The sequence below is a fragment of the Abramis brama genome (genome assembly GCF_963993115.1).
Source record: "Abramis brama genome assembly, chromosome: 12".
In the NCBI taxonomy this organism is placed as follows: Eukaryota; Metazoa; Chordata; class Actinopteri; order Cypriniformes; family Leuciscidae; genus Abramis; species Abramis brama.
In genome coordinates, this window is record NC_139974.1 from 37241016 (window position 1) to 37267588 (window position 26573).

The 26573-nt window shown below is 39.3% G+C and overlaps 1 protein-coding gene across 14 annotated transcripts; it reads left to right on the forward strand.

Moving 5' to 3' along the window:
• Window positions 1-482: 482 nt before the first annotated feature.
• Window positions 483-25146, forward strand: nfyc (nuclear transcription factor Y, gamma). 14 transcript variants are annotated; one of them, XM_084130949.1, is made up of 12 exons: window positions 2778-3014; window positions 3360-3710; window positions 8852-8961; window positions 9179-9250; window positions 11594-11707; window positions 13884-13979; window positions 15475-15651; window positions 18054-18125; window positions 20628-20789; window positions 20934-21041; window positions 21247-21306; window positions 23956-25146. In XM_084130949.1, exons 3-12 carry the CDS (start codon window positions 8863-8865, stop codon window positions 24076-24078), a joined length of 1083 nt encoding a protein of 360 aa, XP_083987075.1. In that variant the 5' UTR covers window positions 2778-3014; window positions 3360-3710; window positions 8852-8862; the 3' UTR covers window positions 24079-25146. The 14 variants fall into 14 exon arrangements, with proteins under 14 accessions (XP_083987069.1, XP_083987079.1, XP_083987070.1 ...); XM_084130950.1 differs by having other exon boundaries at window positions 3638-3710; XM_084130954.1 differs by having other exon boundaries at window positions 3638-3710; window positions 9182-9250.
• Window positions 25147-26573: the final 1427 nt, after the last annotated feature.

Consider the following 26573-nt stretch of genomic DNA (forward strand, 5'->3'; position numbering starts at 1 on the left):
AGTGCTGAAGTGCTAAAACTTTGTAAATTAAGGTAATTTTTGTGAATTATTTCTTCAGACATCACATAAGTCTTTGTGTGTGTGTGTGTGTGTGTGTGTGAACAGCTAAATACAAAACTGGATTCAGTTATAATATTGATTTATAATGAAGATCGTTTTTTAATTGTAAACTTTGTTCTTAGTACAAGGGTATTTTTACCCATAAATAGGGTTAGGGTGTGATCTTATATGCACTACACAAATTACATACACACATATATACACATTCTTTTCTGTTTCAAAATAATGAAATAGAGAAGAAGCTATTTTTTTTATTCCACGGAGACAATCGGGAGAAATGCTTACAATTAAATGGACAGTAGCTATAAAAGTTATATCCGAAGCAAACACATACATGGGATGTGCAGGTCAGATCAACCTCTCGCTGACGCTGAACTGAGGAACATTCACATTTAATGGCGCCAACGGCGAGTACGTCACAGCAAACGTAGCACTTCTTCCGGTTTTAAAAAAAAGTTGTCAAATCGTCGGCCATCTTGGTTGCTGTAAGAGCCTGAAATAAATTAAATATTACGACGAACCGGACTACACTACGATTTCATCGCCTAAAGTGAGTATAAAAATTAAACACTTTGCTGCGTTACTGTTCGCTTGCTATCTACCGCTCAGTTTCGATAAAGCGGGTGTCGTTTTGAGCTCGTGGTCCAATAAAAGTTTTCATCCAATGGACGATTGTTTTGGAGGATGAACATAGGCGCCATTTCCCTCCTCGCTCTCTGAAGCGCTTATTGGTGGCTAGTGGAAGGGAATGGAGGCGGTCAGGAAACTGTTGGACATTAGTCGCCATTTTGGCTCTCTAGTGTAAGTGACTTCTATTGGCTCACTGGTTCATTTTGAGCCTAAATGGTGGCAGTTTCTTAACTACCAGAACCCCTAGAAACCTTGATTGGTGGAATCTAGTCCGAGGTTTGATTGGTCTGAAGGACAGATCCAAACGTAGTCTTTATTGGTTAGACTGTCTTTACACCGCTTTACAAATATTTTAGGAAAACTCGCTCAAAGCCTTCGAAAACCATCATTATTTCACTTCTCCTAATTTGTCGAGAGTCACAGTCGATGCGGCCTGCTAACGTAGCGAGCAATGTCTCCTACATTTATGCCGCTCTTTTAATAATCATTAACTGTCCGTACAATCTTGTCGACTGTAACGTAGATATTTGGAGATGTAAATTATCCTCACAATAAAATGTAAATCGGTCACTATGTGTTTAATCCAGAACAATGTTATACACGCATATATACTGATTGTGTGTATGGTTTCGTTTAGCATGTCTCCCGGTAACGTTAGCCTGCAAATGCTTTGTCGACTTCGTTAACGGAATTTACAACTGTTATTATGGCCATGTACTGCATATTTCTATTTATCAGATGTGAAGGAAATGTAATTTTTTGTGTAACTTATATGATTTATTCGGGATGGAATTTATTCCGTTTATTTTCATTTTGTAGAATGTGCCTCTGGTGTCATCGTATAGTGCAGATATTAATACGCTTCTAATTGTTTTTCTACTGAATGAGAATAGAAAAATAAAGTAAAATACGAACTCACTAATTATGATATTTAGCAATGGCTGTAATTTAAGACGTAATTGACATGTTTTTAATGTACCAGGTTAAATGGAGGTCAATTTCTGACTGGCACATGAACTCACTATTTACATATCAAGTGATTCATCAGTGAGCCTTTCAAGGCATCTTTACAAGCAAATTTATTCCTCATTGACCTTGATTTTACAAGAATCATAATGGCATTCATGGCAACTGTTGCCATAATCTTTCAACACTGTTGCTGTAAATAATTGACCTGCCTTCTAGATGTAATTCAACAACAACAATGTAGAGGAAGGATTGTGCTGCTCCAGTTTGAGTTGTTGCATTGGTTTTCATCTATACAGTGTGAAGTTTTTCCCACATTCTGATTTTCATGTCTCACATAATTAAAAGAGGCGAGACTATGGTGAATTGGAGGTTGTGTAGGCCGATTTGCATGTGGGGGCATGAAGCTTCTGGAAATAAAGAGACCAGTCAGAATCAAGTGATGCTGTACAATGCAAAAGAACAGCAAGTTAAGGTGCGGTCACATTAGTAAAATTATTAAAAGTGTAGCGATGTGTGACGCACAGCCTACAAAACTTTCAAACCAAGCAGCTTTCAGTCGGTCAAAGTGGTGAATCATATATCATATTTGAAGCACAGAGATCTTTTGCTCTCATGTGACATTCAATATTATGTGGATTCATATTGAAATGACTGTTTCACATGCTAAAAAAACACCATAAATGTGAGCATTGTCTTGTTGTTCTTTACCATTAGTTATTATTCTTTACCATTGAAGGAATAACCAAAAGAAAAATGAACAAATAAGTTATTGTAATAGCATGATAGTTGCATAGCTTGCATTATTTTTGGTCACATGATGAGATTGTGCTGTATGGTTACACATAACCATTTAACATGACCCTTCAGGTCAACTTTATATTTCTTTATGACGCGACTAACGTCGAGTTTAGGTTGAATGTGCTGCACTGCATGCATGTCCCTGCACTCAAATGAGACTGCAAGTCTGACCTGAGTGACTTTCCACTTTAAATCATGCGGCTATAGCATGCGGCATCCTCTTTGAGCTCGCATTGGGCCAATCACTGTCCGTGGGCTCATTTGCATCATCGCACACCCAGCCACTGCTCTCCTCCGAGGGGCGGGCGTTAGAGACATTTAGTTTGACATTGTAAATAAGCAAGGGACAGTTGTTTGAGAAGTCAGTTGTTCAGTCCGGCTCCGTCCAGCCACAGTAGAGAAGACGATCTGCAGGGGACAGATTTTCCAAGGCTCACAAACCGAGGCGATCATCCGCTCTCCCCGCGTCCTTTATTCAACTTTCTGCTGCTTTTGTCTGGTGTTTTTTTTTTCTCTCTCGTTCTTTTCGTTGCCTGACCCCTATCCTGCTGCTCAAGGTAACTTAAAACAGGAAGTTGAGTGTCTGTGAAAGGGGGTGGAGTTGAGAGGGTCAGCAGGGAGGAGGGGAGTGACGGATGTGTCGGCCAATAGCGGCAGAGACCGACTCGGGCTCATTTGAAGAATCCACAGAGGGGGTGGGATCGTAGAGATAGGCAGGCTTAGAGTATCGTTTAGCAAGCTAGATTGATTACACTCGAGTGTTAAAGGGAAAGCAGTCAGGAGATTTTTGTTCCGACTTGTTCTACAGCTCTGCATTGCTCTCACACTTTTGTTTCTTTTCATCCTTCCCTTTTTCTCCACCTCTCCCTCACTTTCTCGCCTGTTTTTCCGGTCACTCGCAGAGCCAGGGGTCAGCTGAAAGACAAACAGTAGGGTTGCCAGGCAGAGGCCAACTCCAGGCTCCAGGCGGCTTCACGGGACTCGGACAGGGGAGGAATGGGAGGGGGTTGTGTGTTTAGGAAAGGGGGGAGGGGGGTGGCTGAAGAAGATGGGCTAGTTGAAGGGGGAGGGTTCGGAGGGGGGGGGGGGCAGTAGGTGATCGCGCTCCCCTCAGCTCGGGGCTTTGAACACAGCGGCGGATCGCCAATCCCACACAGCCTTTTGTCTCCTCTTGGGACAGAGCCTGTGGAATAAAGACACTTATGGAGACTTTCGAGATGTCCTTCTCCGGCACAGCATATGAAGGGCATGGGGTAAGTATGACTTGCGACTGCAATCAGACAGTAAAGCTCTCTCCCTCTCTCTCTCTCTCTCTCTCTCTCTCTCGCTGCAGTAATGGGATGCTTCCTCTGTCCTCCGCTGCGCTTTTCTCCTCCTCCTTTCGTCCTCTACTTTTCCCCTTGCTTGAAATCTGAGTGTACTTCTTTGTGTTTTCTCTCCTGTTCATTTTTAACTCCTTAACCTGACTACTAATGTCTGACATGATGTAAACAATAACTAGCTGGTAATTTCACTGGTTTTGCATATGTCATTTTAACTTTCCAGCGTTGAACTGCACGCCATACTTTTTGATCGCAGTTGACCTTTAAGTTCATCTTGTTCAGGTTTACTTCGGACTTTTTGAAGGTCCAGTGCTGTCGAGTATCTCCGCTATATTTGTGATGCTTAGAGATACAGATAGAGATGATGGCCATGGCTGTATAGGACCGCTAGTCCCAGTTTCACCTTTCAAGGCCCAGTTTCGCGGCTTGTTTACACTCCCATGACAGTGAGAAAGAGCAGAAGGCAGTATTGGATGTGGTCTCTACGTGATCAGCATGGATTGGGGTTTATGTGGGGACTCTTTGCCCCCTTAGTTCATAATGTACAGATGGTTGTCCTCACATGATTCCTTGTCACAGAATTCAGTCGGATTAAAGTCTCTTTCCCGCTTGTGCACTAGAAAGTTTCCATTAGTGATGGTATTATGCTCCTTTTGGGGAAAGGAGTTACTAAAAATAACTCTAGGTAGAGCCTTGACTGCTGTGTCTCAGCATGATGTGTTCGGTTAAGATTTGATCATTTTAGCTCCTTATCGCACCAGATTGCACAAATGTTCAAGGGTAAAATGTCACACCTGACTAACGTTTTTGCACATTCCCTCTCGTTCCCGGAGCTTTGCACTTTAGGTTGTTTTGAAATGTCAGTGCAGAACCTTTAAAGTTTACAGTTGGGTTTCTGGTGCTGGCGTCGGCACGTCGACGCACCTTGCCGTTGCGGGCCCATCGGTGGATGAAGGTCACAGGAATGTGAGAGCAGCTCCTGCATTCGATCTGTCAGCAGAGAGAGAGTGTGAGACCAAGAGGACAGTGCATCCCTCAGGGGCGCACAGACAAGAGGGGGCCATTCACCATCACGCTTCTCTAGGGACGCCATCATTGCACACACTAGGGTCGCCAAGTTGCTGCAGTGAAAGTTGAAAAACCAGTCTCCATTCTCTTTCTCTCTGTGCTATAGAATATCCCTCACTTTTTCTCTCTCCCTCCCCATTTTTGCTTACTGCCAAATGACCTTGAGAGTTCAGGGACGGCTTCCTGGAGTCGACGCGAGGCCGAACCAAGGGCAACTTTGGAATGATTGATCCGTGAGATCAGAGTGGCGTTATTGTCCAGCCCCTATGTTTTTTGCTCCGAACAAGAACAGCTATTTGTCGGTTAATTTGTAATTCATTGCCGGGTGCCTGGGTGCATTTTGTTGTGTCCGAGTCGATGATTAACCAGTAACCGAAGCAGGCTTTGTGTTTTTTTTTATATATATATATATATATATATTTATATATATACCAGCTGGCCTTTCTGAGTGAATGTTTGTGTAGTTAATAAATCCTTTAGAAATGTGACCTTTCTGTATAACAGAATGATCATAGAAAACATCTTGTCTGTGTGCTGTAATTTTAGTTAATGAGGCTGGTTTAGGTTCAGGGACTTAACAAGTAATACATAGTAAAAAGAGTTGTCAGTAAGTACGTTTACATGTTATATGCAGGGATTTTTTTTGGTGCATAGTTGAGCAAAGCCTATCCAAGTAAACATGGCACAAGGCGTAATGCATTTAAAAAGATGCTGTCAATAAGTTATACATGTGCAGTTATAATCAGGTTTTTTTACGTAGCTTGGCTTCTACATGACACAATATGTGATTGATAATTTTTAATAAGGATTAAATCCACATCACAGTAGTCCGAATAACACATGCTGGGAAATGCCACTAGGCAATGTTTTTACTTAGAAAGTTCTCTAATGGATTTTTTCAAAAACGTTTCACCAGGAATTATCTGAAATTTTTGATCAAATATTGAAATGAAAAACCTCATATAATGTTTGTTATAATGTGAGTTGGTTGTCAGTTGTTGTTTTTCATTACTACTGTGTTACTACTATTTATATTATTTTAAAAGATATTGATCTTGCCATGAAATTGCCATAGATGCTGGTATGGCATAAAAAACAAACAAATACATGCTGGGCGAAACGCAGACATTGTTGCATTATCAGTCGGAAATCTGACTGAAATTAGAGTTTAAAGTTCATTTAAATGTATTTAAAAGCTCTGAACTGTCATTCTAACACACAACTTTCTCTCTCTCTACATTATTTTCTTCACATGTTCATGTTATTTTTTGCCCTCTGGAATCCTCCGAAATCAGATAAGATTGTTCTGTGTGCATGCATTGTTTGGTATGCATTTAGTTTTGGTTTTCTTAACCCGTCTAGGGGAGGCATGCTTGAGATGAGGAATGTGAGCAAAAAATGAGATGAAAAATTATTCTCGGTTCACGGGTTAAGTTTGATTTGGGCTTGTCAAACAAAAAAGCAGACTCTGAAATAAGGTCTATTGTTTTGTAGCTTTTGAAGTCCTGGCTGTTAAAATTAGGCTCACTCTAGAGGTGAGCTTCAATGTCTGAAGGTAGCTTAGATCTCAAGTCAACACAACGACTGGCATCCGCAACCCTGGTATTGTCTTCTCCGCATAGCTGATCTGAATCTCTCCAGAACGAGGAAGAGATTATTCTACATTTTTATCTGCTTAAGATACAGCCCAAACTATAGTATAAAAGGTAATTGTCCTCACAGTGGTAACTGTATATGAAGTTATTCTGTTGTGTTTGTCACTACACTTTCTCCACTTATGACTCTCCTTCTTGGAGGTCTTAGGCCTCACTTTCTCCAACCTTTAAATATCTGCCACACAACCAGCTTAACTCATCCTCTCATCAAGGGGGTTATTTGTGAAATCGTCAACCGCTCATCCTTGATCACGTTGAAATGTTTGAGCGTTCCTTTGCTGCAGTCCTTCTGCACGACGAAAGCCAGGCTGGCAGTGATGCTCTTGCTGATTCAGCCTCTGTTAGCGGCATTGACTTTCTGAGACACAAAGCACCAGCGGTCATTGCCGTCGAGGCAACCGAACAGATCAGGAGAAATCCAACACCACCGTTGCGTTCTGACTTGAAGGACGATCGTGACTAAGAGTTGCACGTGCACTGCGCTTAACCTGGCTTTTTGTTTCCGCCTACAAGTCTGAAGTTTGAATGAATTATATTGTGATGTAGTTCCATTACGGTTGCAGTTGGGTCAATGACATGACACTTATTTATTTATTTTATTTGTATCTTTAATATATTTAAAAATACATTAAAAAAACAATTCATACATACAATTATTTGAATAGACATCTATGATTAGCATTTTTTTTTTTTTATTTCTGAATGAAAATTGTCAAAAATGTCAAAGTGATGCAAGTAATTGAAAAAAAACTCTAGAAATTAAAACCTTACTAAGGGCTTACTAAGTTTAACAATTGCTTCACTGTATCCAGCTTGTTAATATTTTAAAACCTGAAAGGTCCTAACACTTTAAAAAAATCTATTTCTTTTTTATGGACAGTTATTTGTCACCCAAGTCAATGGTAGTAGCCCCTTTTTTACTATTATTTTGCTGTAACGCATTACAAAACATTCTAACCTCAAAAGAACAAGCTTTCTACCCATGCTAAGTCAGAGGTTTCGCTCTTCCCATCTCAGGTTGTGTGTCTCAATCTGGTTAAAAGAGTCAAAAATAGCTCCCACTCAAGCAGCTGGTCGAGGCGAGCTTTGATTTAACCTATTTATGTCTCCTTTAATGGAGTGTTATCTCATTTAATTTGCCTCACAATTTCCCTGGTCCGTGACAGTAATTGCTGCTGTTATCGCCTGCTAATTAGCCAGCTAGTTTTCTTAATGGTCTTACTTGAGAAGTTAAATTATCATTTGTTATCAGTCCGCCGCTGGAACATCAACACTCACAGATGTACAGCAGAAGACCATCAAAAGATCGACACCTGATGCAGTTGCTTCCCAGCAGCAGAGCTGCCGCTGGTGGTTTCTCTTGTTAAATGTATGCTTAATAAATTTGATTGACAGTTGATGGCTTCAGTCAAGCCTGAAATGAGTCTGGAGCTTATTGACAGTGGAGTCACATGACTCATTGATTTGTATTATGCTTGTCTAATGCCACTGATTGTTTTGAAGGCAAATAAAGACACTAAACATGATTTTTGGCGATCTTAACAATCCTAATGCTTCGATATACGTAAGAGGAATAAGAGATAAAAGCAGGTCGCCGCTTATCGCCAGTGATCACGCACGTTTCACTGTGTTGCTCCTCCGTTTGACCTACATAGTGAGGCTGCTCAGCAGTCCGACTGCTCCCCCCTCCATTAAGCCCTTGGCAGTTTGTCTTGTTATTGGATTATGGCTGAACTGCACGAGTCCGAGTACTTTTTTACTGCCTCGCTCCTGCTTCTGTGGCACCCCACCCAGCTATTTCAGTCCCTGTGTTTTCTTCCAGAGAAAGAGAGAGATCCTTTGTAGCGTCCGTGGCAGCGCAAGCTCAGGCAGGCTGCCTGCAGAATTCCTCACATGCCATAGTAACCTGCCAGCTTTGCTCCTCTTGCATTTTTGGTTTGTGTTAGTTTGTGTTTGGATTGTCTCCGTTGCGTCAGTGCCGAGCAGTACTGTTAGATCGACACATTTGGTCCGGCTCCAAAGCTATTTGGGTATCCAGATGTGCACTACAGGCATCAGGTCACTGGCATGGAGGAGGACTTTGTTCTCCAGGTTTTTCACATATGGATTCCTGGCTTAGTTTACACACGCCTGAGTTGACCAATTGCCCCATCGTCAATTGCACCAGGCATTTTACTGTAGTGACGCACGGGCTATCACACAAAATTATTCTGACTTCTTCAACTCCAACTAAACAGTGTCTAATGTGGTTTATTATCTCAAAGCTCAAAATGATTACATCAGTTACGAGGCTTATATGTGAACATTAACCCTGACTTGTCTTGTTTTCTCTCTCTCTTTATCTCCTAGAAGATCTGGAGATGTCGGCAGACTCATTTGGAGCAGGCGGCAGCGATGCCCAGCAGAGCCTACAGACCTTTTGGCCCAGAGTGATGGAAGAGATCAGGAATCTTACCGTGGTATGGGTTTCTCCTAGCTTTTTTTATCTGCTTTATTCTCACTCAGATACAGTATAAACACTGCCTTTTCCAACAACAACAAAAAAGTCTTTATTGGAAAATTACAGGCAAGTTAGCCAACTATGTAGTACCTCAACAAGAGTCTGCCTCTGTTTATTAATAGGAATTATTAATGTTAATGCGAGTTCTCCTCTAACGCACTCTCGCACTGTTTCAGAAGGATTTCCGTGTGCAAGAGCTTCCTCTTGCTCGCATCAAGAAAATTATGAAACTGGATGAGGATGTGAAGGTAAGAGCAGGCGAGCTGAATCAACACTAAGCTAAGTCTAAGCTGATGTCAGCACACTTCCTGTCTTTCATTCTTGAGAAAGCAGCAGCCCAGCGTTTGTGGACTGTACATCAAGTGGCCAGTCGGGTCAGTAATTAGTGGAGTTTGCTATGGCAAGCTTTACTATTACTATTACTCCGGATTAGAGTTTTTCGGAGGTTTGTTCAAATTCTTGGCCGTAAGTATTGATGTTCTGCATGTTTGGCACTCTTTGTTTTACAGACATGAATGATACATCAAATCATGTAGCTTGAGGAGAGGTTTATTGTGTCTTAAGTAGGGGTTGCATTAGTTGACTAGTCGACTCTAATGCTTTAAGCTTGATGTTGACTAGTCGCTGGTCATGGCCTATAGAGGGCGCAACAGAATAAGAAATCTTTTACGCTCCGTTTCCAAACAGTTAAAGTGACAAATAAATGCATACTCCGAGAGTGCTCCACATGAAATGTTTAATTATACCATCTGAATGCTCAAAATTGGGTGAAGCTTATTGTACACATAAGTTAATCGCCGTTCTAAACTAATGCGTGCTGCATTGTAATCGCGTGCAGTAAAATATCAGTAAAATAGCTCAGAAACTGAAAGGTTCTAGCATATATTTCTTAGTAACTAAAACCCTCAGCTTCACTGTTAGTAGAGAGACGCTGCCAGGAAGAATTAATTCACATGCAATCGCTCTCTCACTAATGCATTCCTATAAATGTAATCCTTACGGTGCTACTTTATCTCTATCCGATTTAGAACGAGCAGAAATCTGTGAGAAATATAACGACCTAAAGACAAAAGAACTGATCAAAATAAGCAGTTATGTAGGATCAATAGCCTTGTGTGCAGCCATATTCCATATGTGAACAAGAAAACCTGCGGTCGCGTCTCAGCTCAAGGACGATTCAGGCTTATTTGTTCATCATCATCATTACATCATCAGCAACTAGTCGACGTCAACTCGACTTTCATCACATAAATGTTGACTTTAAAGTTTCTGAAGTCGTTCAACCCCTAGTCTTAAGCGATCTGACTTGCCTGCCAAAATGAGACAGCCAAAAAAATAATTCCCAGAGACTTTGATGGAGAGCTCCATTTCTAGGAACCCTTTGGGGTAGTTATAGAAATAAATATGAAATAGTTTTGGAGGGTCGTATTCATTGACAGAAACGGTTATCTTTTTGGTGCATCACTACTTTAGGGCTTTTTTTCCACCTAGAATGACCCAGCAGTCACCTAGAAACCATCAGAAGACACTAGCAACCATATATCAATATTCTAGCGACTTCTTAACAATGCTCTGGCAACTCCCACATCACCCTAGCAAAGATGGGTTACAAGTTTGGGTTTATTATTTGATTTTTGAGGCTTCAAATCATGAATGAATGTTTTTGTGGTCTTCTCCAAAAGCAAAGTTAATATTTTCAGTGGCTTCGGCTGCAGTGAGGCCCAATTTGAACTACTACAAAAACAATAATCTCTTATTTTCAGAGCACTTCATTGTGAGAAGAGAAATTATTTGATCCAACTGAGTCATTTGGCCATTTACTGTGAAACAGCCTGATATTGGGTATCATGTAAATACTGAATAGGAGTTTTCCAAGAACTAAAAAGAAAGAACTCCTCTCATAACAAGCTCAGTTCCATGTATCAGCAATATTTACTTTTCTTGCCAGATGCTTTAACAAAGCAACATGCAAATAAACTAATTTTCAAGTACAAATAATAATTGCATGGCATCAGTACCGTTGAAAGAGCCAGGTCATGTGGTGATGTGAGCCAAGTATTAAGTGGCTGTAAGACACACTCACTGATGCCCTTTTAGTTCAGTTTCATAGAACGAGAGACATAAGAACGATTAGACATAAAGGTTGGTGTACTTGCTAAATAGATTAACCCTCAGTGTTTGTAATTAGCTTGTTTAACCCTAAAGAAAACAAACATCTCTGTTTCTTTCTCAGTTGTTCAGTACAAAGATATTGTGAGTGATGTTGGTGAGGCCACAGGACATGATCTTCCCACATAGCCTTAGCCGCGTGGGAAGCAGGCATCAGGTCAGGGTGATGTCCAGATGCTTAAAATAACCTGCAGCTTAGACTGGGAAGAAAGAAAAGCCAAGGCAATTAAGAGCTCAGGAGCAGTGACATGGACAAGACCCTGGGTCAAGTCTTGACGTAGCCTCTTTGGACACTGTGTGTCCACCTGTCTTAGGCCAGGGCGAAACATGGAGGGCACGGGCGTAGTGAGTGTCTGGATAGGATTGTATGTGTCGTTCTTGTAATCTCCCCTCTGTTGATTTGCTTTGGTAACCTTCCGTAGATGATCAGTGCTGAGGCACCAGTGCTGTTTGCCAAAGCGGCACAGATCTTCATCACAGAGCTCACTCTCAGAGCCTGGATCCACACTGAGGACAACAAACGGCGTACACTACAGGTCAGTCATGTCAGATGAGATAAAGCAGTCTCCTCTAAGACAAAAATTACCTTTTTGTTTGTCTGTTTGTTCCTGTTTTGTTTTGTTTTTTGGAAACAATAGAGATCATGAAATGACCTTGAGCTTGCTTTGAACGGGTCACCTCTGCAAAAGTGCCACTCTGTATTTCAGAGCATAACCCATGTTTCCAATGACCGTAATCTATAGTAGTTAAATTTCAATTTAAAGAGGACCTATAATGCTTTTTTACATTTTTAAACTTCCTTTAGTGTGTAATTTTGCTGTTTTCTGCAAAGTTACAAAGCACAAAGTCACTCCAAAGGGAGTTATTCTTTATAGCAGTGCGCACCGTTTCTGAACTCCCTGAAACTCACAAACAAGGCCTGATTGAGTTGCATTAGTAACTAAACTAAAAACTAATTTTCTCCACCCTGTATCTAAGTGGGTTATGGTAAGGGGCGTGACATTTACGAAACACGCTCAAAGAGGTTGACCAATCACAACACGCATTGATTCAGCCAACCAGAGCATGTTGGCTTTTCAGAAGGAGGGGCTTCATAGAGACAGGAACTAAACAGAGCGTTACTGACAGACTGGGAAGAGAGGAGCTGCAACAATGTCAAATATGTGAAAAAAAATAATTTTTTGAGCAATCAAGCATGAAAACCTATTCTAGTAGAGCCCAAAAACAAAATTAAGAATTTGTAAAAGGGATAATAGGTCCTCTTTAAGACTAGCTCTGGTTATTTCCTGATCCCACCCGCCATTTCCCCCTATTGTTTCCTGTCTCCTTCACCATCTCTGTCCAAAAAAAAAAAAAATCTTATTTTCAGTGAATCTGATGTTAAAGAGTCAGTGACATTTGTCAATCACTTTTCTGATGTTTTCTTTCAAATGGAGTTAAATGTCAGTACTTGCAGTCATTAGAATGCATAAATAAATATATGAAGTGTAATGTTAGGGTGTGCTCACATTTACTGTTGTTCATTCAATTTTCAATGTCATTTCAATAGTGATCTGTTCCATCATGTGAGGGCAAAACATTTCCCCACTCAGATTTCGCTTGTTCAAGTTGGTCACGCAAATTCTCTGAAAGCTGCTTGGTGTGGAAGTGAGTTCTGTTTGAGCTGTGCTTTATACATCGCTACACTATTGACAATCGACCGTTTATTTATTTTTTTTGACCTGTGAAATCTCACTGAAATTTTGCTAATGCGATCGCACCTATAGCCAGCTCCTAGTATTTTCTTCACGTAAATAAGTCCAAACCATTACGGCAAAGAAAGAAAAAAAGTTCCTCCTAATGCTGCATGTGCTGGAGTCGTGACACAGCTTGTCCGTTTATGGGAAGAGCCCCCCACACAAGCACCCCAGGGCTTATCTCTGTTCCACTGTAGCGTAGAGTCTAAAAGTACATCTCCCATGACCCACTTACTTTTTATTAACTCATTTTGCCTTCCTTGGCTTTTAAATGGTGTCCTGTTGAACCCTTGGTTGGATTATTAATAATAATAATAATAACATCTATAAACCCAAATAAGTTCAAATGTGAAATCAACAGATTCAAATTAGCTATTAAACAGAATATGTTACACAGGAAATAAATGTGAATGGAATAATTTCCATTGAATAAAGTTAATAGTCTGCAATATAGCAACCTGTGTCAACATGGCCTTTTTCCGATGTGGTGTTCGGCAACACTTTTGTCACCGAACAAAGCTGTAATGAGTGTTAGAGCGTGTCTTTAATATGCAGATTGTATTAGCGCTCCGCCTGCGAGCTTGCAGCTGGCCCACAGTTCCATTGTGAAGGCATCACGCCAATCTGTGTCGCCACGACAACATTCGTCAATGGAACAACTGCATGGATGTGACCCTTCACCACCAGATATTAATCATGGGGCTAAAAATAGCTGCTGATCTGGGGGGTGACAATGGGTGGTCTTTGCAGCCAATATCCTGTGGAAAATACCACTAGTAGGCAGTCTGTGGGGTGAGATGGTGTCACTGTTCACATGAAGCCAGTCTGTTATACATTATGTTATATTCAAATCACGGATTTGAATATAAGGCCATCGCGTCATCCTTTTTGAGAATGCCTCCATTCCTGTGAGCATTTGTTACATGTGGTTTTAGTCTTTCGTTTTGACTCTCTGGTCTTATTTTCTGTTTTCCAGAGGAATGACATCGCCATGGCCATCACTAAGTTTGACCAGTTTGACTTCCTCATTGATATCGTACCCCGGGATGACCTCAAGCCTCCAAAACGACAGGTGCGGAAAAGAGAAGGAGCTTCAAGCTGTCAAAATTGACCGGCGTCTACAATTTTTTTTTATATTCTTCAGCGTCTATGAAGAGAAGAGTGTGCTGTGTTGTGTTTGGCAGCCTGGGGGCGCTGTAAACATCCTTGACTGGAAGCTGGGTGTAGGGTTTGTGAAGGCTTTCAGTCGGATGTTTGCAGCGCTCTGCTTCCCCTATCTCTGCACAACCAGATGTCTAAGTTATTCATTTCTTCTGTTTATTTTATGAATGTGGCCGTAGCACCATGTGCCTGATTCATAAAACACCATGTGTGGTTATGTGCCACAGCACTGGCAGTAAAACAACGATTGGCAGGGCGAGAAATTCATCTTTTTGCCCACCAGTCACTCAGAAGCTTTACCAACTATTCTTGTTAGTTGAAATAACTCACTACATAAAATTTAGGAAAAGTACATTAGTATTCTCTTTAAAGGAAATTGTACTTTTTATTGACAATGTAGATTATCTGCCAGTCACACCCTAAGCACTTCCCCAAATGCTTCTATTGACCGCATTAGCGACATAATGCCACTGAACTTCTGAAATGACTTTCAAGGTTTAGATATAAAATATAAATAAATGTATTTCTTCTAGTTAAAGCTAGTTTATAAATATAAAATAATACATTGTTTGTATGCATGTATATATTTGTATTTATTTATATTTATAATGTGTGTAACTCCTGAACATCATGGAAGTACACTGGTCAAAATGTGTTGGATTCCTGGATTCTCAAATAATTAGAGTGTCTTATCATCAAACAAAAGTTTTATTTATAAAGTCAACAAAACATTTTCAGAATCACGTACAAGTAACTCTAAATACCACAGTGAGAAGAAACGACTGACATTCAGCACACACAGAAGGAAGGAATTTAACCAATATATCCACGATCCAAGCCCTCCTAGCTCAGCTAAACCAGTCTTTGTTCGACCTGAGGGCCATAAAGGTCCTGCTGTGTTTGCGTGTGTGTGACCAGGTGTGTAAACATCCTACACTCTCAGCTGTGACATCACCAAGCTGGGAGAGGGATGTTTACTCTCTTTGTCACAAATAGATCTTCAGGAACGCATGGGGAGAAAATATAAAGATACTTAGTGCAAACGTTTGAGTATTTCTACTGTTTGTGTGTCAGAATAGCACAGCTGATAGCCTGCCATTACGCTGCGGTTGAGTGTGGGAGTTCATGCCTCAGACTGCAGCTAAAGGTCTCATTTCTGTCCAGCTAGAAGATTGCATTACTCGCTCTTGCTTTGCCTATAAGTTATTTATCCTTCTCCTGCCTCTAGTGTTACCGAGTTAAAATAATTTATGGAGATGTAACCGGCAGATAGACCTTATGAACTCTTGATTTCATGTGTGTGTGTTTATGGGATTGTGAATGTTCTCTTGCATTTATGTCGCTCTTGCTGAAGTGTTCTGCAATATGAGGTGTGTATTTCTCTATAAACGTGCCTGTGTGTGTAGGAGGAAGTGCGTCAGTCTGTCGCCCCGACTGAGCCGGTCCAGTATTACTTCACTCTGGCGCAGCAGCCCAGCGCAGTGCAGGTCCAAGGTCAGCAGCAAGGCCAGCAGGTGTCCGCTTCCACCGCCACCACACTACAGCCCGGGCAGATTATCATCGCTCAACCCCAGCAGGGCCAGGTAATCCCCGCTCGCTTTCCACAAACCCAAGGACGTAGTGCGTGTATGGATTCTAGCATCAGACAATGAGCTTTGAGACCCGTTCACACCAAGAAAGATAGCTATCAAGATAAATATAACAATAACTTTAATAGTGTCCACACCAATAGACGAAAACGTTCTGTTTATTATAAATATGTAGTTTAAGTATGACATGCCAAGTCCAAAAAAACAGAGCCAGTTATTCTACTTGAAATATGTATTCCGGGTTGGAAAGTTTTGTTTATGTTTTGGTCGATGTGATCCTGCCCACTGCCAATTTACCCAATAGTATTTCGACACCCCGGGTTGGCAGTTTGGCAGAAAACCTAGCTTATTTTAGTCATGGAAGCCAACAAATGAACTGGGTCAGAGATCACAGATTCTACCTGAAAAAAAAAAAAGCCTAAGCAATAAAAACATTGCAAATGGATTCATTAGCTGATCAACTTTAAGTGTAAGTCGCTTTTAAGGCGTCTGCTAAACGACTAAATGTAAATGAAATGTAAATGTAAGGCTCATCGCTTTGCATTGTCAATTGTGCTATTTTTGACTATTAAAAAAAAAAACAGACTATTCTCTCGCTATGTCCCACCCAAACTTCCTGTTTCAGAAGGAAATATTTCAACGGAGGAAAGAGAACTGGTATCTAGAGGCTTGGAGAACTTTGTTTGCCCTTGTAATTACCCTAGTGTAGATTATACTATGGTCTGGTGGACAAAAGCCTGAAACTTTATCGTACCTACACTCTCGCACTACACTTGAGCCTCGATTACTCTGATCGGCCCATTACAGGATCATTTGAAACATGATTGGTGAAGGTTGAAAGCCCAGAAGTGTCATTCACACGTTGCTATCAGGTGAACGCTAGAGAGTCCAGTCAGTCTCTCATTTATGTTAACTTTTACTAGTTTAATTTCAACGGTATGAAAGTGCTCTTTCTCACTTTCTTGCTCTTTTTTTTGTCTGGTGCACGGATCAGTGCTGCTTCAGCAAGCTGCGGTTTGCTGACCTGTCAGATTTGGCCAAAGTTGTGCTGCAGTCACCTTAGAGAGCGCTCCGGACAAATATATACAGTGGGGTTCAAAATGTCAGACCACACTGAAAATGAGATTCAAAATATAACCTGGAAATTTAGATTTTGAAAAAATTAAAACAGAAATGTCAAAATCAAGAAAAATACTTGCGTTTGTGGACAATTTGTAGGTCAGTGATCAAATAAGGACATTTGTGACATTGTTCATGTGAACTGCTTTGTACAGAATACATTAATACATTAAACTTTATAGTCATCAAATAATCCTGAAAAATGTATCACGGATTTTTGAAGGATGAGGATTCTGAAAATTCAGCTTTACATCACAGGAATAAATTACATTTTAAACTATATTCAAATAGAAAGCCGTTATTAAATGTATAATATTATATGTATATAAATATTAAATGTAATAATATTTCACAATATTAGTGTTCTAACTGTATTTTTGATCAAATAAATGCAGTCTTGGTGAGCAGAAGAAATTTCTTTGAAAAACATTCTATATCTTCATATACAGGTATATCTACATAGGAAAGAAAGAAAGATGTTGTAAATACAGTGGTGTAGAGAATTTATGCACATGAAAAAAGGCAACCACATGTTTATTGAAAAACTGACAAAACATTTGTCAGACTGTGACCTCTTGCACTCTGTTCAAGCTCACTTGTTTACCCTTAAAGTAAAACTGGTTGTCACTGGGGTTTTATCTTCATACCTGAGGACAGAGTCAGTTCAGCTTCATCTCACTGTCTGCTCCCTGCTTTGTGCTGCTATATGCTTCCATTTCCCCAAATGCAAAACTTCCATAAACTGAATTTTACCGCAGAGCTGTCACTCATCTGCTGTAACAGACGGCTTCATCTTCACTCTGCTTTAGTCAATGCCTGTTCACACAATTTTTCACACTTAAATTATTCACACTAAAACCAATGCATAATTTGTAAATAATAAATAGTTATTACAAAATTATAAATGGTAAATAATGCATATTATATTATTATTATTATTATTTTACTTTTTTTTTAAACTTTTTTTTTCTTTTTCTTTTTTTTTTAAAGTTGCCGTGTGACATTTCAGGGTTAGTGTGTTACCGGTAATTTTATTTTATTTAAAAAAGCCTTATGCATGTTTTTTTGTCATCCCAAAAATGTGGATATGCTGTGAACATGCCTTTTTAAAGTCTGTTCATACTACATGTCGCGCTTTCATTTCTCTACACTACTTGTGGCTTCTCAGTGCACTGCCTTTTTTGTTGCTTTTTTATGTGATGTTTGAGTATGCGCTTTGCATGTGCTTGCTTGTTGTTCACTCTCTCTTTCTGGCATTATTTCCTCCTCTTCCTCAGGTATTGCAGGGAACCACCATGCAGCAGCTACAGCAGGTGCAAGTTGCTCAATCACAGGCGACCCCTATCACGGTAAACACCTCCAACCCTTAAAAATGGCTCCTATTCTTCCCCCAAAAGTATTCACAAAGCACAAAGGAGCTTTTCTGGGCCTTTTTGTCATGACGATTGAATAAGAACTGCATTTTAAAGCACAATTCAATGGTAAAAATTGCCCAGTTGTGTACTATATCACGTACTATACATTAAACAATGCAGTAAATGGAAGCAGATGTATGGTAATACAGTGCTACTGCCTGACGGTTAGTTTATAGTTTATATCATCTGATAGAGTGGTGACGTCAAAACCCAGAAGACTAATTCTCCACTGGTTTCCTCAAGATTTTCCAATGGGGTTTTATAATGGGGGATTTTCAGTTTATGAGTAAAATAAGATCTGTGATAAACATAAATTGACATTACTTTAATGTTTTTTTTTTCTATAACGTAAAATGCACATACACCCCAAACGTAAAAAAAAATAAAATAATGAAAATAACTTCAAAATTTGCGTTTTCGATATGGGTGTAATTTATGTTCACTTAAATTAATTTATGTTCACAAGCTTCACTCTTGTGGTTACTGAAAGTGAAATTTCAAAAGGGGCCTTGTACCATTTTGCAATGAAAAAAAACGGTCCCACTTTATATTAAAGGGGTGATGAACTGAGAAATCAAATTTTCCTTCAGCTTTTGACATATAAGAGGTCATCATACTATAAGAATATCCTGTAAGTTTCAGAACTGAAAACGTCCTTGTTAGTCCAATAAGAGCTTTTATTGACACCAGGCACAGCGAACGACAGGTTTTTCAAAGTGGGGATCTATGACGTCAAAGGGTATCAAACACCGCCTCCGCAGAAGATCAACGCCTACTTCAACACTGCCTGTTTAGCCCCGCCCACCGATTCGCGCATTACATGAAACTCATTATAATATGCAAAACTGTTATCCAATCATAGCAGTGGGTGTTTACTTCCAAAGTCTTCAATGCGGCACGCCCATAAAAACCGAGCGTTTCAGGAGCTAGGCTCAAAACCAGGGTAGAAAATAGCCTATTACTTTTTCATTTTGATGTTTTTGAATGTAAAAACCAAGCGAACGTCATAAGTTGACCTCAGACATCAATATAAAAAAATTAAAAAAGCCAGTTCATGACCCCTTTAAGTGGCGTTAAGTACTATGTACTTACATCAAAAAAATAAGTACAATGTACTTATTATGTTCATGTTGCATTGTAAAACACTTTTGCTGCTATTGAGGTGTGATACGGGTAAGGTTAGGGACAGGTGAGGTGGATTGGGTAGGTTTAAGGTGTAAGGGAAGGGTCAACTGTGTAATTACAAATGTAATTACATAAATTAATTACAGCTGTAATTATATGCAGGAATTTTTAAAATGTAAGTACAATGTAAAAACATGTAGTTACACAATAAGTACATTGTATCAAATTATTAATTTCAATGTAAGTACATAGTACTTAAAGCCACTTAATATAAAGTGGGACCATATATAAAAACATTACGGACATTAATGTTCAATCTGTCAAATACAAATGCAGTGCAACAATGTCATCAAATGTTTTTTTTACACTCTGGCTTTGAAGCCAGTAAAACAACATTTTTAAAGCAATTAATACTTTTATTCAGCAAGGATGCGTTAAATTGATCAAAACTGTCAGAAAATACATTTAGAATGTTACAAAAGATTTCTGTTTAAAATAAATGCCGAAAAAAAAATTCTTTAAAAAAAGTGTTTCCACAAAAATATTAAGCAGCAAAAATAATAATATCTTGATAATAATCAGAAATGTTTCTTGAGCAGCAAATCATCATATTAGAATGATTTCTGAAGGATCATGTGACTGGAGTAATGGTGCTGAAAATTCACCTTTGCATCACAAGAATAAATTACATTTGATAATATATTAAAATGGAAATTAAATTGTATTAATACTTCACAGTATTAATGTTAATTCTGTTTTTGATCAAATAAGTGCCGCTTTGGTTTATTTCAAAACAAAAATGTAAACTCGAACTGTTGAACGGTAGTGTTTCTGATATAATAGATCTGCTAAGTGGATAATTAAAGGTAAAGTCGCCATGTTCTTCTAAAACAAAAAGAGAAGCAGATGTTATTCACACGGCCAAATCTGCAATTCATATGCCCTCTATTTGATGCTACATGAGTTCACTGCACGTCTCAGGCCAGATGAAGTTGTGCTGCTTAGTAAATTGCTCTGGCCTATCGGGTGTCAGTTCCTGAAGAGGATAGATCATCTGTCACACCTCAGCAGTCAGCGCACAGGTTTCTCCACTCGACGGTCACAGTCTTGCATCTCTCCCCTATCCTCAACACCTCTTCAATTTCACTTTCTTTTGGAGGCCTTCCAAGCCCACAGGGCAGTGTTAGGTGTGAGCTGTAATGCTAATGCTAGCTTACATGCTGAAAGAGACTTGTGCAGGATGAAACGCAGCTTGTATGTGAGTTTAAAGCCGCAGTCCCACCCTCATGGCTTTCCTCCTTCATCTTTCAGAGTGCTCCTGTGACCATGCAGGTGGGCGAGGGCCAGCAGGTGCAGATCGTGCAGGCGACCTCGCAGGGGCAGGCGCAGGCGCAGGCGGCGCAGTCGGCTGGGCAGACCATGCAGGTCATGCAGCAGATCATCACCAACACGGGAGAGATCCAGCAGATTCCAGTGAGAAATGACACCAACCTTTTTAGTTTGTGATTTAGAGTTTCTTTTAATGAGGATTATAGATTGGTAATGGGGAATGTAGCATAACCATTAGTTGGAGGAAATGACGTGTGCTCATCAGTGCCCCCTTGTGGTGTCCTGCAGGTGCAGCTCAACACCGGCCAGCTGCAGTATATTCGCTTGGCTCAGCCCGTCTCAGGAACACAGGTTGTTCAAGGACAAATACAGACACTTGCAACAAACGCTCAGCAGGTAAAGCATGCAACCTTTAAATAATCACATGCATACCTTAAAAATGGTTTACAATATCAACTGGAGTGTTCATAAAAGCTTCTTTTTTTTTTTTTTACTAGTGGCACAGAAGTTACACACTTCACCAGTTGTGTATTTCACATAAAACATATTTCCTTCATTTGATGAATGCAATGAAAATGATGACTGTGATCTTGTTCTTTAGATTACACAGACGGAAGTACAACAGGGTCAGCAACAGTTCAACCAGTTTACTGATGGGCAGGTAACGACTTTTTTGACGTTTTAAGGCTTTATATAATGCATTTATTTGATCGAAATACAGTAAAAACAGTAATAATGTGAAATATTATTACAATTTAAAATAACTTTTTTATTTTGAATATTAAAAAAAATGCAATTTATTCCTGTGATCAAAGCTGCACAAGAAACATTTCTGATTATTATCAATGTTGAAAGCTTTTTTTTTTGTGCAGGATTCTTTGATGAATAGAAAGTTGAATTGTAAACTGAATTAATTTTGAAATAGGAATATTTTGTAACATTATAAATGTCTTTACTCTCACTTTGATCAATTTAATGCATTTAATGCATAGAAGGAATTAATTTCTTTCAAAGGAAAAAAATATATATAATCTTAGCTATACCTATATATTATAAGAAATACATTTAGAATATTATTGTAATATAGGATGATTGATTATTTTTTTCAGAGCTTGACATTAATTCAGAGTTACTAGCCACTCAGCATTTTCACTGGCCACAATTTTGACATCGACACATGGATCCATTATACTGTTACACATGCGTTTTCTTTCTCAACTGTTTACGTTCACTTAAAACATAACTGACTGTGTTTACGTGAATACTAGCTAAGACTAGCCATTTTGACATTATTTTGAGTGTATTTGACTGTTTGAATGCGCAATAAGCAGCAAAAATGAACTTAAGGTGGCTTTATGTGTGAGCACTTTAGGTGTGAGTTTATTATTTCAGAAGCCTTTTTAAAAGACAACAAATGAAAAATGTATATATTATATATAATTTCAACCTGCCAAAATGGCTAGTAGGAATTGACTGCGTTACACGCCACTGCTGAAATACACACGCATTTGGTGGGTATTAATGTCAAGCCCTGTATATAATAAAAAAATACAATATTCTATTATTATAATATATTATTCTGTGATGTGTATATATATATTATATATATATTAGGGCTGGGAGAAAAAATCGATTAGATTTTTTTTTTTTTTTTTTTTTTTTGTATGATTCTAAAATCGATTTTTTTTTTTTTTTTATTCCATAATCAATATTAATTCAAATTCAATTGCTTTATTTTTGTCCTTGCTTGTAGATGAGGTTGACAGAAGTTAGCCACTTTCGTTCCAACAGAGGATGAAATGTGTTGTTATCTATGAGTGTTGAGTGAAGTAATATCCCAAGTGGACGCGTGAAAGAGACGTGAGACTGAACGCACTGAAAAGCCCTCGCGCTACTCAGATACTGAGAGAGAGAGAAGACAATAGAGCTGCACGATTCATCTTTAAAAGACTGTGATCTCCATTCAAACACCCATGCGATCTTTCAATTCGTCTGTCTATTAAACTTTGACAAAATCATATCGCAACATTCAAAGCTGTGTTGGCGCTGCCGCTGACCCGGAGAGATTGTCATGAAACTGCTTCACAAACAGTCTTTTCAACCTCATAGTTTCATTATTTCTGTGATGCAATACCGTATTTTCCGCACTATAAGGCGCACCGGATTATAAGGCGCACCTTCAATGAATGGCCTATTTTAGAACTGTTTTCATATATAGGGCGCACCGGATTATAAGGCGCATATAGAATAGAAGATACTGCAGTCAAATGTTTGACTGGGTTTGCGTTATGCAGTGGTCACCAACCTTTTCAAGCCTAAGATCACATCCAAAGTCCAAATGTAAACCAAGATACCTTGTTTATACTCGACGCGTCCGCATGAGCGCGAAGTTAATAAAAAAAATAATATCCGTCTGCTCAGGCAGATTCGGCTTAACAGCGCGCGCGCCTCTGAATCCGAAGATGCATGACTTTGAGCCGAATCTGCCCGAGCAGACGGATATTAGTAGTACATCTCATCACACCGGCACCCAGTTTGCGCGTCTAAATCAGTTGTATGGTCTGGTGTTCAGTCTAAAACAAAACAGTTGCGTCAAGTATAAATGCCTCGTCTGTTTGGGGAGTTGCGCGCGCAGTCAGCGGAGGCTCGCGCTCCGGTGTCAGGCGAAAGTATAAACAAGGTTTAAGTCAGCGGTTGTTTAACAGACGTTAACATAAGGCGCCAGATCCATATATAAGGCGCTCCGGATTATAAGGCGCACTGTCGTTTTTTGAAAAAAATAAAGGCTTTTAAGTGCGCCTTATAGTGCGGAAAATACGGTAGTTAAAATTATCATAGAAGAACTTGGATAAAAGTTTAAAGTTCAAATATGAACACTGATGTCTAAGATAGCGATCAAAATAAGCTTTTGATAGAAACTCGGTGCTTATAAAAACGCATTTATCGATTACATTGTTTCGCCACTAGGTGGCAACAAGTGACTGTTAAAAAAATTATTTATTGAATCGTTTATTCAAGAGAATGTAGTACTGTATGATGCTTCTGAAATAAAAGTCAGAAAGATGTGATGATTTGTTTTTGTAAATATGATCAGTCTGTATAAGTGTATGATTTAACTTGTCCCGATGGTCTAGTGTTAAAAATCGCAATACATATCGCATCGGCACCCAAGTATCGTGATAGAATTGCATCGGGAGATCGGTGTATCGTCCCAGCCCGAATATATATATATCCTTTATTTTGAGTTACCGCAGTTGTCAGAGTTCAGTAACATCGATCCCTCTGTGTGTGTGTGTGTGTGGCTCTACAGCAGCTGTATCAGATCCAGCAGGTGACGATGCCGGCGGGACAGGAGTTGACCCAGCCCATGTTCATTCAGTCCACCAGCCAGACGACCGACGGGCAGGTCAACACACAGGTCAGCGCAGACTGAGGCCGTTCTTCCCGACACCCCCGACCGGAGCATCCTTCCACTTCCCTTCATCTCATGCCATATTCTGATCAACTTCTCCGTTTAATTCAGCAGTCGAATAATAAACTTTAGATTTAAGCGTCATAACTTACCGTCCAAATGACATGTTTTGCTGTTTTGTCGAAGTGTGGGTCTCTTTAATACAGTACTGAGTAATGAAAGGATCAATGTGTAGTGGCAGAGATTTGCTTTCTGCCATATGAATTTCAACTATGTCTTCTGCAATATGGCGAAAGAATGAACCCACTGTCTTCCTTTCAGTATAGGTAGAATATGTCCTTGTTTCATAGTTCATGTGGATGTGGGTAGAGATTATGCTTTCAGATGTGTTCAGTGATAGTGACATTAGAGTGAAGCTCGTGAAACGGGAGCAGGAGGGCTCTTCTCAGCATGTACAGTGGAAAATATCAACCTTTTTTTGTTTGTGTTTTTAAGCCCTCATTCATTTTGACAGATCATGCCATCTCATGATGTGTAGAGTTTGAAACTTGATGATAAAAAGCCATAATCTACACATTCTGTATCTCTGTAGTTTAACTATAGTAATTGTATTAGTTCAGTTGTAGTATCTTGTATAGTTTTGAAATTTGATAACATTGTATTTGTTAAAGGGCTTCTTATTGTTGGGTTTTCTACATGCGAATGGTCCTCTTCGTGTGAGTGTGTGTGAATGTGTGCAGGTAATTGATGTGCTTTCCTTGCGTTTCTTTCCGAAACCGATTTAAAGAGATTTCTTCTGCCCCTTGCAATTGAACTGCTCCACTGTTACCTACTTGATAAAACAACAGCTTAAGGAAATAAACCTTTTATATAAACCGTTTTAATACCAACTCTTCTCTTTTTGTTTTTATTGCCCTCTTGTTTTTTCATATTATTATTGTTGGTCATGTTGTTTTGCATGCAGTTAGGACTCCCAGCATGATATGCAATACCTACAGTAGGTACAAATTTTATTTTTGTTGTTTTGTTTTTGTTTGTTTTGTACAGACCTTGGTTTGTGAGAAAATAAAAACTCCCAAAAAAATATTGCATTTTTGTGTGTTTTTTCCCCCCCCACAATATATCATAGTTTTATTACATTATAAATATAGTCTAAGTGCACTTGCTTCCTACACATGGTGTAGTTGTATGAGATGCAGGTTTGACTCTTGCCTGTCATGTCCGAGTTGCTAACCAAATAAAGGCCTTAACTATTTAAAAAAAAAAACACACATTTTATGACGTTGTTGACTTTTTGAGTACATTTATTTTTAACCGAGAACATTACAGTCACAGTTGAACGTTCTGTTCCTGAGCTCTGTGATGGAGAGTGGTAGTGTTTATTTTCACCACACGGTGGCGCCATTCCAACCTGACGAGCTCAATCAGTAAAGGAGTCATTTCCGTGATTCGAATCTTTCAAACGGTTCGTTTCAAAGAACAACTTCTAAACAGGTAAAGCCGATCTGGACACCCCAGCGTGGCATATTACATGCGCTAAAACGCTCCAACAAAGCCTTATATAGGCAATTTTCTTTGTTTATGTTTTAATAATAAAGGTTGTTATTGTCATTTGTCTCAGTTTGTTAATTGCAGCCATAAAAACAAGCAAATTACAGTTTAATTATACTTTGCAGGTGCATCAAACAATACATATTTCATGTGTGTTTTATTTGTAACAGTTCTGCGAGTCGGATACGAAAAGTTCTTATTTATATTATCAGATGCGACTATCAGCTCATTCTTCGGGTTTCGGCTCATTGGGAATCGGCTCATGTTCTGGAAAAGAATCAGTTAGCAGTAGAATCACTTCGAATTAAATTCGAATCATTCAGATCGGATTTGCTGATCAGCATTAAACGATTCGCTGATGAATCTTACATTGTTATATATATATCACGTGGATCTGTCATTAACGTGAGTGCTTGCATATGGCACAGCATGTCCTGCAAAATCAAATAAACAGACTTTATATTTTCCATATTTTTCGTTTATGGAAAAATGTAACGGTTGAGTCACGGGTTTGTCAATGAGCTCTAAGCTTTGTGAGGTCAGGCTCCATCCCTTATCCGGCCTGAATCTTGAAAGAAAGGCGTGATTAGGACGGAACAGGAAAAAAAAAAGGTAAAATGTTTTGAATGTTCAGTCCTCACATACTTTGAGCAATACCTAGAAACTCATCCTAAACGTTCAGCTCTTGGGAATGTGTTGTTTTCCCTGAGATATAACTGTTCTAAGGTAGGCCTTAATATTTGTATGAACACCCAGAACATTCAGATGGAAAAGGCTGGTGGTGGTTTTGTAATTCTTTAAGTTTATATTCTTTAAATTTATATCACACAAACAAGCCTACACTTCCTGTTAGATCTGTCAGGCCAGGGTTTCACTTCTGGACATGCCTAATCGGCTTATGCGGTGAACAATTACTGCATTAATGAGTGAGGATTGGTTCTTAATATTTGAGATATGGGGCCCGG